General features: G+C 41.9%; 2 protein-coding genes across 3 annotated transcripts in view; one reads left to right on the plus strand and one right to left on the minus strand.

Moving 5' to 3' along the window:
- Positions 1 to 376: 376 nt before the first annotated feature.
- On the minus strand, positions 377 to 6,522 carry TMED7 (transmembrane p24 trafficking protein 7). The gene is made up of 4 exons (XM_080973204.1): positions 6,390 to 6,522; positions 6,088 to 6,304; positions 3,200 to 3,445; positions 377 to 2,381 (listed from the first exon to the last, which is right to left on the minus strand). The coding sequence occupies exons 2-4, from the start codon at positions 6,274 to 6,276 to the stop codon at positions 2,145 to 2,147; spliced, it is 672 nt and encodes a 223-aa protein (XP_080829330.1). The 5' UTR covers positions 6,277 to 6,304; positions 6,390 to 6,522; the 3' UTR covers positions 377 to 2,144.
- AP3S1 (adaptor related protein complex 3 subunit sigma 1) overlaps positions 6,451 to 17,001 on the plus strand; it is an 81,811-nt gene continuing 71,260 nt past the window's right edge. Inside the window, exon 1 of one of the 2 annotated variants that reach the window (XM_080973258.1) lies at positions 6,451 to 6,514. The gene's annotated coding sequence lies outside the window, so the exon portion shown is untranslated. Of the gene's footprint in view, positions 6,515 to 6,754; positions 6,893 to 17,001 lie in introns of those variants that run through there. The other variant, XM_080973261.1, reaches the window with a different exon arrangement.

Here is a 17,001-nt window from a genome sequence, read left to right on the forward strand (position 1 = left end):
GACTACTGGTTATCCAAATTCACCTATCTCGTGCATGTTAACAAGGTGGTTGTAAATGGCTCATTTCTGGACCAATTAATTGGGGCTGAAAAGCTCTCAGCTGGCCTGCTTACAAGGGTATCATACTGTGCTTTCAACAGATAAATTTTTGTAAGATTCCACCCAATTTACAGCCAGATCTTGCGAGCGTTACTTTTAACAGTCTTTGCTTGTTCCACTGTGTGGGTTTCTTACATATGCTTCACTAACATGCAGTGGAAGCTGCAGCAATTGCTGGATTTCAGCATGAGTCAGCGTTCTATTATGATAACTGTATTCAGGATGCCTGTCTTCAGAAATAGAGTATTGTAGAGTTTTGATGCAAGAAATAGACAAGTACAGTCAAGAAATTTATTTTACTCAAGCTCAAGTGGGAGACAAAACACTGTACACCAAGTTATTTCTGCAGGACTTTAACCAGTACAGCGCTGAGATCTTCCTTGCTACTAATACACAATCAATGTTGTATCTAAAAAGCTACACCCGCACACTATGTGGTAGTGAAGTAGACATTTCAAACAGCTTCAGTAACTAACCAAACTAAGAAGCTTAAAAAACTGGATGTTGAACCACTCAGTGTTAAGATCACATCCACACCTCCCTTTAATACCACATCAGCATTTAAACTCAAGACAATAAGTCTTTGTTGTTACAGAGCATTAAAAGACAGGAGATTTTGTCATGTATTTTTCCAAGATTGATATCTTAACATCTACAATGGTAAAGTAGAGGGAGTCAACATTACATAAGAGGGCAATTCGACACAGATAAGATTTTTGTGCTTGTAAGCTTTTGAGCTTAGTGGTATTCATATGCTTACAAACACTGGGAATCACGTATCTTTATCCTTTCTAACAAACCTTATTCTCCAATAGAAAATATAAATACATGGAAGCAAATTCTGGTGAAATCAATTAGGCTTACTTTCAAATAGATGTGTTGTATGACTGGGGTAATAATGTTACTTATACTTTGATTGCACATTTTACTGTTGTTTCAAGCAACCTTGCACACATGCAGCCCTCTAACCCCCAAGTGGTAGAAGCAAGGACAAGGCGACACATTACTGTATTACACCCAGAAGAAAGAGTTTTTCAAAAAAACATTATTTAGATTTTTTAATAGGCAAATGTAATAAGCTTTCACAGGTGTCATACAATCATGTCCAGCATTGTGCATATGTTGCTTGATAAGCCACTTATTTTAGCTTACAATTCTCAAACCATTTAGACCAACGTGGTCTCATGGGACTGCCCAAGTAGTAAAGAGATTACAAGACTGGCTTTGAGTCGCAAGATATTAAACCCAGTGCACTTTAGTTTACTCTTCTTGTTTCCAAATGGCACTGACAGACTATAGATTATTTGTGACACAGCCTATTCTCTTTCAGATCTTCAAAAAAAATGAAGCAGCTCCACAAGCTCAAAGACTCAGCTTCCAGACTTACAAGACAGTCTCCTCATTTGTTTAATTTAAAAAGATAAATTCAAAAAAGAACAACCCACACAGCTTTTTCCATTGTACAGAGAACTGGTTGCCCTGGAATTCTCAGCCTAAAATTTAGTACTGTAAAAGAAGACACACATTCTTCCCCCCGCCCCCCCCAAAATGGTTCTGCAAGAAAATGAGACCAGTTTCCATAGCAAATCACAACAGTGCAGTACAAGGCTCTGAGACAATATTTAACCACATTTGTTTTTCTTTATATTCCCCCACTTTTCAAACTTGAAAAAAATCTGATTGCCACGCATTTTTAATATGGACAATCTTCTAAATCATCATTCTAAGAATTTTCTTGAAAGCGCTGTGCTCCTACCAAATAGTCTCAAAGGCTGTTTTTTATTTTTATTTTAAAAAGCAACCTTAATTTAGATGTCTCAGCACATATCAGCAGAAGGAGAAAACCAATATATCACACATTAAAAGCTATTTTCTCCCACAGCTTTTAGGGAGCATGTGTTTTGCAACTTTAAGAAGGGCAAAGGTACTTAAAAATGTTCCCCATGTTTCATTGCTTTGTAACTAGAAATTATTTGAAGAACAGTATATATACATATATATTTTTACAAACAGTGGGTTTTACAAACTCATGTTCTCAACATGAGTTATGATCCAACACGAGTTGTGGTGGTTCTTTTGTCTGAGAAGAAGCTTTTGAGAAGAAATACCTGCCCAATGCTAACTACAAGAAGAATGATGGCTTCTCCTACTGACCAATAAGCTACCCGTGTGTTTAAGTCTTCTGCTCTGCTGCGGCCTTGTGCTTCTCTCAACCGAAAATGAGTCTGGGAATCTATGACAGATTTTAGAGCTTCATGAATCGAAACACATGCTGACTCCATCTAGATACAGAAAGAAAGAGGACTGATGAGTACTCTTTATTGAAAAAGGTATACAGGATTTTGCATTTTCAGCTCATTAAGCTTCATTTTATTTTATAACTATTTTTATTAAGATTTTAATTATACATCTCAAAATAAACATTTTACATACTGTTAAATATCCCAGCGACTTCCCTCCTTCTCCTTCCATGGTTCATTTTGTTTGTCTTTCGTTCCTGCATATTCTACTACGGTATAACCATTTTAATCAGTTCTCCATTTTTACATCACTCAAAATTAATTACACTGTTGATTTTATCTTAATGCTGCCAGCGTTTTCAGCTATTAAGCTATCAACTACTGCTGATCCGATTACATATCCACATTTGAATATGTAGGTTTTGATTTTATGTGAAGACAGAAAGCCTTCAGAAATAAAGACATCATATACTTATTTCTATCATATAGGCTGGCTGACTACTTTGTGCACAGTAAATATTTCTTGAGTAGCACTAGGGTATGTTGATATGGTGCAGCAACTTCTTTCCTACCCCAGTGGTCCAACTCCTCACCCTCTTGCTGGGACAAAAAACAGCAACTATTTAGTAGTGGAGCAGTTGAATAACTAAGGCTGCAGAATCCTAAAACTACTTACCTGGAAATAAGAGCCATTAAATTCAAAAGGACTTACTTTTGAGTAGCTTTGGCTTAGGAATGCATTGTAAAGCTATGACAAATGCCCAAGTCTTCCAAAGGCAGCAAAACTCAAAATTCTAATTGGTGGTATGAGAATTAAAGTCTAACTTTATATTTATATTTATACTCAGTTGTGTAACTACCTGAGTAAGTGCAGTAACTCTGTTTTCGCTAGGAAACAGAGGCGGATCATCTCCAATCTGGAAGTCGAAGTACACTGTTTTGTGTGTAAAGGTAGAAAACTCATTGCTGAAACAAAACTTGTATGTCCCATTTCTGGATGCGGTAAAGGTGAAGCTATCGTATTGTTTCTTCATCTCTTTGTATAGCACAGTGCCAACTGGATCTTCTAAGCGGCAGTCAACATCATAGTGCCCTCCAGTGATCACCTATGGAACAGAGAAAACTGGTACTTGGAATAGTCAGCCATATCACCCTTCCTAGCAAAATATCCTTCCATAAGAAAGGGGAAACCCATAGCATTAGGTACAATTATTAAAGGCAGTTCAACTCCAGCATGGGAAGAGTATTAAGCTATAAAGAGAGCCAAGAAAAGGGACCACTTATAACACTAATTCCCCACATTAGCTATGTGTGGAAGACACCAGTGAGATGGTACCTATTTTACTACTTTAACACGATCTCCTAAACCTTCTTTATTTGAAACATTCTCTCAGGAAAGTCAATTTGATATATGGGAATAACGGTCTAAAATTGCTCAACCCAAACAGCGGTGGGGGGATTTGCAGAAGCACAACACTGTACTACCTTGCTGAGTGGAAGGAATGAGGAAGTAGGTAGCATGACAATCTAAAGTTGTCAAATAGGTCAGTGTTCTGTGGCTTCACAGAACTGGCGTTGCCAGATTGCATAATAAGGAATGCTCCCTTTGTTTCCATTTAACGATGAGATGATTCACTATTCAGGCTGGGTAGCAAAGAAATGTATTGCTTGACATTTTAGGTCGCACCTGGTGAACATCTTTAACAGAAAACACTATTTGACACACTACCCCTGGGTTTCATTCTCATGTGCAAGATGGAAACAAAAATCTGAAACACTAGTGGGGGCAGTGGGGTTTAAGGTTAAGTATCCCTCCCCTAACTACTGATCTCTGCTGTCCACTGCTCCATCTCATTGCCAGTTTACAGAGAAGTGGTAGCTGGAGTAATGTAGCAATCTGGCTTTAGGTTTTATATTCCAATGTTTTTGCTTCTTAAAAAAGAAAACAGGAATAATAATACATGTTGAACTTCCCTGATTCTTTCAAAGTTTCTGCCTTGGCAGCACACAAAGAAATAACTTATGGTAGCAATCTTTCCCATTAGTTTTCAGAAAGTAGTCAAAAGTGTGAAACACACCAGAACGCATACATTCTTATTGGATTACACCCAACAATTGATGCATTTTACTGGGCCATATGAGTAACAATTGGTTGTATATATTTTTCTGTCCTGTAAGTTATACTGCATTCCTTTAACCTAACTCAAACTTATTTAATATTAGTCTCTTTTCTATGCACAGCATAGTGCAAGTATTGAAGGACACTAGATCTGATGGTTTGAAAGCCAAAAAATTGCTACCGTTTACTTTTGAACAGATGCAGCTGCACCAGAGAGATCCAAGGAGTCACTGTGTGATTCTCCAACTGAAAACTGCAACAGGCAGTTGGTGTTATATGCCCTTTACTCATGCAAGCATTTAAATAAACTTGGACCTCTCTTTTCTCTCATGAGGACCACAACTTCACTTTGAAACATCTCAACATGTTATCTTAGACAATATCTGACTATTTCAATTACGTCTCCCACTTTTTAAATTTCAATTGCTTAATAGTTACCTTTCAGGGCTGAGCACTCACAAATTAACATGCACAGAGAAATAAAACAGAACCTTAGGCACAATATAAAACAGTGAGTGGATACAGACAGACATATATACTGAAACATCACATTTCTCTTAAGGAAAGATATCAGTACACATTTATATTATCCTTTGAAGATTAAATGCAAGAACTGAAATAACCAAACCAAAGTTAACTGGAAAAGTATTCCTGAACCACCTGTTGGCATTCTACAAGCAGCAGCAGAAAGGGAACAATTCCCTATTTGTGCCCCACCCCACCCCGCATTTGAGGAACACAGAATTGTAGAATTGGAAGGGTCCCCAAGGCTTATCTAGTCCAACTCCCTGCAATGCAGGAACCTAAACATAAAAAGCTGCAAAAAAGAAGACAAGAAGGTAGATCTCCCTGCTCCACGTTGGCTTTTCAGTATCTGCTTTACGGGGTAATTTTAAATCACAATATTGCCTGCCCAGGTAAAGGTAAAGGGACCCCTGACCATTAGGTCCAGTCATGACCGACTCTGGGGTTGTGGCGCTCATCTTGTTTTATTGGCCGAGGGAGCCGGCGTACAGCTTCCGGGTCATGTGGCCAGCATGACTAAGCCGCTTCTGGCGAACCAGAGCAGTGCACAGAAATGCCGTTTACCTTCCCGCTGGAGTGGTACCTATTTATCTACTTGCACTTTGATGTGCTTTCGAACTGCTAGGTTGGCAGGAGAGGGACCGAGCAACGGGAGCTCACCCCGTCGCGGGTATTCAAACCGCCAACTTTCTGATCGGCAAGCCCTAGGCTCTGTGGTTTAACCCACAGCGCCACGCGCGCCTGCCTCTAATTACACCACAGCACTTACAGTGGTACCTCAGGTTACAGACGCTTCAGGTTACAGATGCTTCAGGTTACAGACGCTTCAGGTTACAGACTCCGCTAACCCAGAAATAGTGCTTCAGGTTAAGAACTTTGCTTCAGGATGAGAACAGAAATTGTGCTCCGGTGGCGTGGCGGCAGCAGGAAGCCCCATTAGCTAAAGTGGTGCTTCAGGTTAAGAACAGTTTCAGGTTAAGAACGGACCTCCAGAACGAGTTAAGTACTTAACCTGAGGTACCACCGTATTCTAGAATAACCCAAAGGCAGGCAACTAAAAGACAGCTCTCACAAGAGACAAGGGCCTGTCTGGCGCGCCCTTACCTGGAACTCCAGGGTACACTTGGTGCCCTGCACGATCTCCTCATAGAAGCACTGCTTGGCGTTATCTGGCAACTCGAAGGTGATCTCCGAGGCGCGGACAGACCAGCCCAGGTTGAGCAGCAGCAGCAGCAGCGCCGCAGCCGGCAACCTGAGGGAGGCTCCGGGGCCCTGCCAGCTCCTCAGCAACATCTCTCGGCCGCAAGCGCTGAAGGGTGAACTGAAAAGCGAGAAGCGAGAAAGGAAAGTGAGACCAAAGCGTCGGCCGAGGCCTAGCGAAGGTGGGCGTCGCACCCCAACCTCACCTGCGAAGGGAGCCGGATGTAAGCCGGTTCCCACCTGCGGCGTGGCCGAAGGAAAAAAAAAGGAGGGGAACGAAGCGGAGCCGGCGACCCGGAAGTGACCTGGCTCCGGCAGCGGAAACTTCCGGGTGAGTTGTCAATTGTAGACGTGGTGTTCTTTGAAGGGAGAAGGCGGAGGGGGGCGGGGAGTGGTCGGGGGCGGGGACTAAGCAAAGAGGCGGGCGGGGCTTGAGGGAGCTAGGAGAGCTAGGACGAGTCCACGCCAGCCGCGGGACGTTCTTATTGGCGCTTCCCAGGCGAGGCGCTGATTGGATGTTGCCGGGTGACGGCCATTAGGGCGCGTGAGGGAGTTTTCTGGGAAGCGGGAAAGAGGCGGCGGCGGTCTGTGCTCAGTTGAGGTGGAGAAAGAGGCGCCGAAGGCGGCGTGTGGAGGTCGCTCCCCTCACTCTGGATGTGTGTAAATGCTTTTTCCTTCGCTGGCAGATACGCCTAAGCACATATAACCAGTGCGTAAGTCCCATTGAACTCACTGGGTGTTTGTTGATTTATGTATGTACTTAAAATAATTTTATTTTACCTCAGCGTTCATTCGTTTACTGCATTTATACACCTTTTTCTCCAAGGAGCTCACGGTGACATACATGGTTCATTTAAAAAAAAAAAACCAGTGCATTAACGATAATAGCAATGAAAAATTAAATCCTTTAAACTAAGTTCAGTTAGCCAACCCTTGCAATAAAATAGGGTCACTACCCCTCACTATTCAAATCGTTGATGTGAGGATAAAACACTAGATAAAAAAATAATTTCCCCCGTTCTAAAAAACCCCCCCCAACCCCGTAGGTTTTTATTAGATTGCAATTGCTGACACATAAGCGTCCTTGAGGAAGATGAAAAGTGATACTCTTATTTCCTCTGAATACCCAAGGGACTAATTTTGAAGTTGCTGCCACCTCTTGGGAAAAAGCCGCAGTGTTTATAAGCATCCTGTCTAGTTTTACAACGGTCTCTGATTTCTGAAGCATTGAGAACAAATCAACAGACCTTAAAACCACTTGAGGAAACTCTTGATTCAAAAGCTTCTTCATTGTTACTCTGCTGCTCATGATTTAATAATACGAGGAGCACAGACTGCTTGTTGCTTGGTTAGGTTATCCAGACATTTTTTCTGCTAAGCATCTCTCTTAAAGAATAAGCAGATGATCCATTTTTTATCTACAAACGGTAAGAATTTAGTGTGATGAAGTAACTCACTTGGTTAACCTGCAAGTATAGTTAATTTCCAATTAAAAAACCATACCACTGGGCTTTGCCAATTAATTTAAATCACCTGGGGGGCAGGAAAACCCTTACTGAATAAAGCAGTCATATACTCTATACCTGAGTGGGGGAGGGAGGTGAAATTCCACCAGGATGGCCACCATATTCTACGTGTGCTCAGCTTGGTACAGAAGGAGGGAAACACAAAACATAGAAAAGTGGTATGAAATAGCAGACACTGCCCCAGCAACCCTCAATAGACTGTGAATGCTGAACAATCAGATGTACTGCCTACAAAAGAGGCCAGTGAATCCACAACAAGGACATGCCCTCTGCATTGTTGCATGTACAGTGATGCCAGACCACTCTCAAGTCATCACTCCCAGGCACAGCCAGCAATGCCCATAGTATAGCAAGTCTCCAGCTATCCTTGTGGGTAGAGGTTTGAATCCCTTATGCTCCTCACAAGAACTATCTGGAATGAAGGAGAGGCCATGTAATACAACATATGCATAAGCTCCCTGGGCAGAGTACCTGCAGAGTGCATATAAATCATCCCTGGGGTTCTGATCCCACCCAGGGAGGGAACGACTTTGGGAGGGGGGTTGCACCTTCAAAGGGAAAGGGCCAGGTGAAGAATCAACAATGAGAAATACAGATATGCACCGAGTTGAGAAGCAGGAGATGGGAATTCAGGACCCGCCAGGGGAAAAGGGGGAAGTGGTGCCTGCTTCCTCTTGCTCCCAGCCCAAAAACTACTCAAAGATGCCATGATCACGTTAAGGAGCCCTGGCCAGGTGGAACACCTTACATTTTGCATGCAGAGGATCTCTGGTTTGAATCCAGCATACAACTCCGGGAAGCCTTCATGGACCAATAGCCTGACGCTTGCAAGGCCCAGTCCTTTTGACTCTCTCTCCTGGTGGTAACTTGCATAACCAACCTTCTCCCTCATCTGTTTTGCCCAATAAGCCAGCCTTGCCAGGCAGCATCTCAATAATTTTCGTTATCATTTCTCCACCGCTTCCTCCTCCCCTCCTTCCGTTCGACTGCCTCAAACACCCTGGCAACATCACACTCCAGGGTACTTGAGAGAGCAGACAATGGAGTGTTCCACCGGTGTATCTGTCATGGTGACAAAATATCTCGTGTTCTGTCAGTGTAGTGGGGCGTCTGCCAAATCCTATGGCCCCATAGCCAACAGTTGTTGAGTATAGAGTATTTCATAGAATTATAGAATTGCAGAGTTGGAAGGGACCACAAGGGTCATCTAGTCTTTCCTTGAATCATTAATTTAATCAGCTTTCCAGTTTTTTGTTTTTTAAAAATTTCTATAAGAATTGCAAATCACAAAGTTCACTAAAAGTCCTACCCTGCTAATTCAATAAAAAATATGTGAGGGAGGGAGGGGGTTGTTGGTTTGTGTTAGTTTTTATTTTATTATGTGTTTTGTATTCTCATTTTGTATTTTTATGTTGTGAGCTGCCTTGTGATCTTCGGATGAAGGGAGGTATACATATTTAGCAAACAAACAATAAAAGACATACTTTAATACTGAAAAGAATGCTCTTAACTCTCCAGGCCTATACTATTTCCAGTAGGGAATATATGGGGGGTGCTTTAAATGTATGGTTTGTATGTAACCAAAGTCTCAGTGCAATAGACATACATGTCTATTTAGACTTAAGTTCCATTTATTTCATTGAGACTTTTTCCCAGGCAAGTGAGTACTGGACTGCAGTCTCAGGTACACAGATAAGGTTTTCCAAAAGTTGCTGACCTTTGTAAAATAAGCCACCATCTTGGAGTCACTTAACAAGGTGGTCAGAAAAAGCACACATGAAATATTGAAAAGTAAACTTCTCAGTTGAAGCCATAATTTCTGTAATTCACTAGAGGGAGCTGTTGAATCAGAATACAGTGGTACCTCCCGTTAGGAAATTAATTCGTTCAGAAGGTCCGTTCTTAAGCTGAAACCGCTCATAATGACGCCTGCTGCTGCTGTGCTGCCGGCACGCGATTTCCGCTCGCATCCTGGGCAAATTTCGCAACCGGGAGCATCTACTTCGGGGTTAGCTGAGCTCATAACCCAAAGCGTTTGCAAGGAGGACAGTACGTAACACGAGGTTCCACTGTAGTTTTCCAAAGTCTAGTTCCTTATAAATATTGAAAATAAAACATATTCTTTTAAAATTCTGGTTATACTCAAATAATGTTTTTGTGAGCTAAGGTGGGATAATATCCTAGTAAGAACATCTCTCAGAAAATAGACAGAGCACCACAGGAAGGTGTAAAATTCCAGGGAATAAAAAAGTTATTCCTATCAGGTAGCTATGTCACAGGTAATTATGATGGTATAAAACATTTTGGCAGCCCCAACCACCAAGAAGTGATTGTTAGCACAATAAGGGACATTTACGTATTGGACAAATACTCCTTTGTTGCACTTGCATATCTACAGATTTTGAAGATTTGTATCCATGTTCCTCAAATCAGTGGAAGTAGATCTGGTGGAAGAAGGCATAATACAACCTGTCGAGTTCCTTTTAAAAATTATTCTGTCTACTTTGGTGATAAAAAGCAGGAAAAGCTATAGGGTTTTTTTTCAAGCTCTGGAGGCGGGGAGGGGGGAAAGCCTGGTTGTAGCAGACGCTGGCTACGTAAGCACTGATTTGTGACAATAATATGTGTTCATTTGTATGAATAACCTTGTTGAGTCACTTGAGGAAGTTTTTGTATACACACTTCAAGAGGAACTTAGTGATCTAGAATTAAGACTCAGATACATTCCATTCTGGAAATAAACAGAGTAGGATGGTATTTTCTTTTGATGTTCCCTGAGCTTGAAATGAATGAACAGCCTGCATGATCATACACAAGTGTGGACTAGAACTGTTTGTTCCTTGTAATGAGAAATATTGTGTGGATGTTAGTAGGGGACTTAGCTCCAAAGAAGTTTTTGTAATTAATTTTCTATATTTGATTGCCTTTTGTTGAATCTGTTTGGATTAATGTTTACAATTGGGTATCTTGTAATGGATACAATTGGGTATCTTGAATAGGCTTCTATATTTTTTTCAAGCTAGTATGAATGTGATTGCTGTCTGTTGCATCTTTTCAAAGCATTCTGACAAATGCCGTAGTCCTTAGAAAGGAGGAAGTTTTAAGGGAATTACCTGGATTTTAAATTCTGGTAAACTAATGACTGTCTCTATATTTGAGGCCTAAAACCCTACTGGAAACAGCCTGTGCTTGGACATACCGTATTTTTTGCCCTATAGGGTGCACCGGCCCACAGGGCACACCTAGTTTGGGGGAGGGGAATAAAGAAAAAAAAATTATTTCCCCCCCAGGTGTGGGGCTGGAATCCGCAGGGCTGGCTGCTATTTCGCCCCCCAGGCGCGGGCTTCGGGCAGATATCCGCAAGCCTGGGGAGACCGGCAGGAGTTCCCTGAGGGAGGGAGTTCCCTAGGGAGGGACCGGCGGGAGTTCCCTAGGGAGGGAGTTCCCTCCCTAGGCTTGCGGATAGCTTCCTGAAGCCTGGAGAGCGAGAGGGGTCGGAACTCCCGCCGGTCTCCCCAGGCTTGCGGACATATGCCCGAAGCCCGGGGCGCGCTCCGCTGCGCTCCCCAGGTTTCGGGCTGCAGGCTGCTGTCCGCAAGCCTTGGGAGCCCGGCGGGAACTCCTGCGGGCTCCCAAGGCTTGCGGATAGCTTCCTGAAGCCTGGAGAGCGAGAGGGGTCGGTGTGCACCGACCCCTCTCGCTCTCCAGGCTTCAGCGAAAGCCTGCATTCACTCCATAGGACGCACACACATTTCCCCTTCATTTTTGGAGGGGAAAAAGTGTGTCCTATAGGGCGAAAAATATGGTAGTTTGAATGTGCCATTTACTTTGAGCATTAGTCTTTCACTCACAAGAAGACAATCCCTTCCTCTTTTTGAATTCTGTTGGATAAGTAACGATAACAAGTATGGAACGATTTCAGCATGTTGAATATTCCATCAGCCAGGCTTTTCAGCTTGCCAGAAGGAATGAACTCCACTCTGCTTCTCCTCTGTTAGAGGAATTTTAAGGTCTTATTTATATAAAATAAATGTTCATTACTGTACAAGGCAAACACATAAATAAATAAATATATAAACCACATGTCTGGAAACAGTACAGGAAAACAGTCCTAAAGCCATTTTGAATCTTTAAGTCACCTCAAATATTTCTCTGCAAGGAGGAAGGAAATGGAAAAGCCTCCCCATTGTCTCTTTGTTCACAAATCCTGTCTTAAGGGTGTCTCTGTGTGAATAGGGTGAGCCTGTGACCTGGATTCAGGAATTAAGTACCGGTAGTTATCATCACAATTTGTTGATGTTTGTTGTTGTTTAGTCGTTTAGTCATGTCCGACTCTTCATGACCCCATGGACCAGAGCATGCCAGGTACTCCTGTCTTCCACCGCCTCCTGCAGTTTGGTAAAACTCAGTTTGGTTGGTAGCTTCGAGAACACTGTCCAACCATCTCGTCCACCGTCATCCCCTTCTCCTTGGGCCCTCAATCTTTCCCAGCGTCAGGGTCTTTTCCAGGGAGTCTTCTCTTCTCATGAGGTGGCCAAAGTATTGGAGCTTCAGCTTCAGGATCTGTCCTTCCAGTGAGCACTCAGGGCTGATTTCCTTCAGAATGGATAGGTTTGATCTTCTTGCAGTCCATGGGACTCTCAAGAGTCTCCTCCAGCACCATAACTCAAAAGCATCAATTCTACGACGATCAGCCTTCTTTATGGTCCAGCTCTCACTTCCATACCTCAGAGAGACATTCAGTGAAACAAAGTATGTACTATTTTCTGAAGTATGTGACGATCTCCTAGCCAGACAAACATCAGAGCTCAGGCAATGTGAGAACTTGCATGGCTACTCTTATGTTTTATGCTTTTTGTTGTTGAACTTTTCTGGCTTTTTCTTTCAAATACCATGTAAACTCAAATTTTCTTAAATATGGGCTGATTTTTTTTATTATTATTAAAAGTATGTGCCTGCAGTCTTTCCACTCACCTTCTTGTGCTTCTGCTCTGTTAATGCACAATCAAGAGGTTTGAACTACCCCAAAATATGGAGGGGAGGGATTGCGTGTAAAAGGATACTTAGTAAGGCATTATATAAATTCTAGACGGTGAAAGCTGATATATTTCGGGAGTCCTCCTGCCCTCATTCTATTGCTAATCTGTCACGTTAAGATTTAGGTTATTATTCTAAACTGATTATTCTAAAACCTTTGTTTAAAATAGTTTTCAAAACAACCCAAACTGGTTTAGTTTATATTCCCTCATCTTCAAGTGTTGTGATCATGTGTATAAGATGGTTTTTACTATTTTTCTATATGAATCAATGAGTCAATTAATTTACTTTTTTTCATTCATCACTTCTTTGTAAACAAAATCTGCCCTTTTTCCCGTATGGGGTATCCAAGAGCCCGTATAGAGTCCTTAAGTGGGTTCCCTATTGGTAGGAGAAAATAACAGAGGCCAACCAGAGAATATTGAGAAGCAAAGCACCTAGTAAGCCTGATCTTAATTAAAACAGTTGCAACAGGGTGCTCCCCCCACATGCAGGAGAGAGGAGGAGGACCCAGAACAAAGGTGTGCCAGCTCTTATATAGACTTTTGAAATCGCCCACCCTCAAACTCAAGACCACCCCAATACATCATACATACATCACAGAAAGAGGTGGTCTCCAGCAAAATCCTGTCTGGCAGAAAACCTGTCAACGGTCACGGATTGGATCACCCGGGCAGCCTGGCCATTCTTTTGTAATGATAAATACTTAATTCCTGAGCCAGGTCACAGGCTCACTCTATTCACACCTTAAATGTGCCTTTAAGCCAGGATTTGTGAGCACAAAGACAGTGGGGAGGTTTTTTTATTTCATTTCATTTCAGAGAAACATTGGTCAGTTTGGGAGAGTCAAAATGGTTTCAGGACTGTCTTCCTGTACTGTTTCAGACATGTGGTATATATATTTATGTACGTGTTTTCCTTGTACATTCAATTTATATATTTGAGACCTTAAATTCTTATAACAACTTTGTGTTATTAGTATGTATAGAATTTCAGTTACATGAGTCTAGTATAAGGGATAGATGACTCAAAGTTTCTGATAATAAACCACCTTATCTTATGTTGCTTTGTCTTCTACTAGCCTAGCTCTTGTCTGAGAAACCTCTGTAGATAATTGACCAAACAAACATGACTGGTGATTTTCTATCTTATTTTCTGAATTTCCAGTCTTTTGAGCTTGAACATCTGCAATGTTCAGAGCCACTCTTACAAGGAAAAATTAATCTACCTACATTTTCTGATATGATTTTTAGTTATGAAAACACAGTTTTAAAAAACCCTAAAGATAATCCAAATCCTTGAATGTCTGCCTAAATGCAGAACTTGTGTGTCAATTTTTTAGCTAGGCATGGATAGTTAAGAATTTCAGCTTTGTTTTTCCTCTTTCTGTCAAAAGATGTTTTGTTTCTGCTCTGTATACTTTCCAAGGCACACACAACAGAAGCATACACAAAAGCTCCATTCATGCTGGTGTTTATTTAGCTACTAAGCAATGTCCCCTTTCTATGTAGCTGATGAACCTTGCAGCAGTGTGGCATTGACCCTCAGGAAACCTTGAGAAATTGAAGCCACATTTTTTATATCTGCACAATCACCTCTCACTTCCAGACAGTAAGAGGCACATACATATTAGCTGGCTTGCTAGCTGCTGCTGAAACACCATTCTACTTGTTCTTTCCTTTTACTACTGTAAGATTCACTCAACCCAATCCAAATTTGTCAGATTTCACTTTGATTCCTAATCCATCAGTTGTTATAAATGGTGAGGGGGGAGAATAATAAAGGACTAATATTTGGCTCATTGTTAAAGTATCCTTTAAATATTAATATATGGAGAGACTTGGCACCAGGACCAGCTCTGTCATTAGGCAGAGTGAGGTAGTCAGCTCAGGCAGCTGATTTAGGGTGCAGAATGCTGAAGCCTGGTTGCTGTGGGAGGCAATGAGAAGGGATATATGACCACCATAAACCACAACACTCACTGTTGCTGAGCTACTGATTCAGGATTTTGTTATGAGGATATAAAGTCCTTAGCAACTTGGGACTCAATTCTGATAAGGAGTACCTTCCCAGATTTTAAAAAAGAGGAAAAACTAATTCACATTTAAAGAGCTATATAATAAAAGCTAGAAAAATATGTTTTACTCCAGGAATCTTAAGAAACTCAAAGTGAAAACTGGCCCAGAGTTTGTACTAGTATGTCTGACCACCAGGAAATGCTTAATTTGCAAATGGGTCACTGAAATATTGCCAGTCTCACATTGGCAGCAGGATGTTTTTTACTTAGTGGATTTCCTTTGGTAAGGGGAAATTTGGGTTATATATAGGCTGGCATTTTGATACCAAAGGTGGTGTATGGGGACTGCAAAAAATTGTATGTATGGTGGACATTAATCCCACAACGGACACCCATCTGGAAGGGTCACTGCTTTCCATAGCCAGGTCTTTCTGGGTCAACTGTGGGATTTGAGCTGCCCGACTCTTGTGCAAACTGATTTGGGGAGCTGACCGCTGTGCTGTAAGCACAGCTGTTGCTAAGCTTTGTTTGCTATACTTGATCAAATGATTGCCCATATTTGCACTATGAGCTTAGGCACGTATTAACCCTAGGACAGTTACTGTGTCTAGTCACATCTTTTTGTTGGACTGACGCAAAACTTGTGCTTGCATTACTGTATAATCAAGCAGGACCACTCTGTTCTGAAGCCAAATCTTCCTCTGTCCATCAGGGTAGATGAACATCTGTGCTCTTTAAAAAAAAATCTAAGGCTTTTTTTTAAAAAAATCTGTTGTGCCCCTAGAAACAACCTGGTTTAAAATTATATCTGATAAGTCTATCCTCAGGCCCTTAAAATTTAATCTATGACCCTTTTATCAAGTAGACTGCTTTCTTAAGCAAAAGAACAAAAACAGGAAAAAAATAATCTTCAGGTATTCTGGCACAAAGATAATGATTATATCCAAATATGCAGTTGTCTAAACCACAGAGCCTAGGGCTTGCCAGTCAGAAGGTCGGCGGTTCGAATACCCACGATGGGGTGAGCTCCCATTGCTCGGTCCCTGCTCCTGCCAGCCTAGCAGTTCGAAAGTGCAAGTAGATAAATAGGTACCACTCCGGCGGGAAAGTAAACGGTGTTTCCATGCACTGCTCTGGTTCGCCAGAAGCAGCTTAGTCATGCTGGCCACAGGACCTGGAAGCTGTACACCGGCTCCCTCGGCCAGTAAAGCGAGATGAGAGCCGCAACCCCAAAGTCGTCCGCAACTGGACCTAACGATCAGAGGTCCCTTTACCCTTTTATGCAATAATACTACTGCAGGTGTGTCCAACAGGTAGATTGTGATCTACCGGTAGATCACTGGACGTCTGCGGTAGATCACTGGTAGATCATTGGCTCCCCCCAAAGAAGCTGAACAACTGTGATTCCCCTAGAAAAAGCTCAACATTTTACCTCCTCCCTGAAAAAACTCAAGAACTTTGACCTCAACCCCAAAAAAGGCGGTAGATCACTGCCAGTTTTTAACTCTGTGAGTAGATCACAGTCTCTTGGGAGTTGGCCACCCCTGTACTACTCGAAAGCCGCTTCTGCTCATGGCAGGATTGGTTCTGACCTAGAAAAAGAAGAAATTATCCCCCCCCCCCCTCAGGCCCTTCTAATAGCCCACTCCAGCCTGTATATATTTTCCTTATTCTCCTTGTTTCTCATTCTGTAATACTACCCCTAAGCATGGTGGTGCTATTTTGAGAAACTTTAGCAGTTTTGTAAGAGTCCATGGAATAACACTATATTCTCCACTTACACTCACGTTTCTTTGTATCTAAACCATTGCATTAAATGTTTTGGAAATTATTAGTATTTGGGCTCTGTCAACTAAAACAGCATGAACATTCGCTTTCCATATCGTGGAAAAGTATTTTTCTGCCCAGTTAACTAGCCTTTGCTTCTGAAAAGTTCTGTGTGCTTAGGCTCAGTCCTACATATAGTTACAGGCAGTAAGTTCAACTGACCTGGGAGGTAAATAAGCATAGTATTTACTTCCAAGTAAATAGGCATAGGATTGTATTATTGTGTTATCTCTCTTAAAGGGAGCGATCCTGCTTAGGCCAGACTGCATGTGATGCTACAACATACACAAAGCCTCTTATGTGTAAGTAAAAAAGAAGTGTTTATTCAGGCAAGCAGTGGTAAAGGCTTGGCAGAAGACACACCATTCAGGAGTCATGATTCAGAAGTTCAGGAATTAGGCAGGATGTTCA

Source organism: Podarcis pityusensis (genome assembly GCF_964106645.2).
Source record: "Podarcis pityusensis genome assembly, chromosome: 11".
NCBI lineage: Eukaryota > Metazoa > Chordata > Lepidosauria > Squamata > Lacertidae > Podarcis > Podarcis pityusensis.

Excerpts from the sequence above, each read along its gene's own strand:
- TMED7 (XM_080973204.1), bottom strand. The coding sequence starts at position 6,276 with ATGTTGCTGAGGAGCTGGCAGGGCCCCGGAGCCTCCCTCAGGTTGCCG. Across the intron at positions 3,446-6,087 it reads AGTGTACCCTGGAGTTCCAG|GTGATCACTGGAGGGCACTA; the intron begins GTAAGGGCGCGC and ends TCTGTTCCATAG. Across the intron at positions 2,382-3,199 it reads GAGTTACTGCACTTACTCAG|ATGGAGTCAGCATGTGTTTC; the intron begins GTAGTTACACAA and ends TTCTGTATCTAG.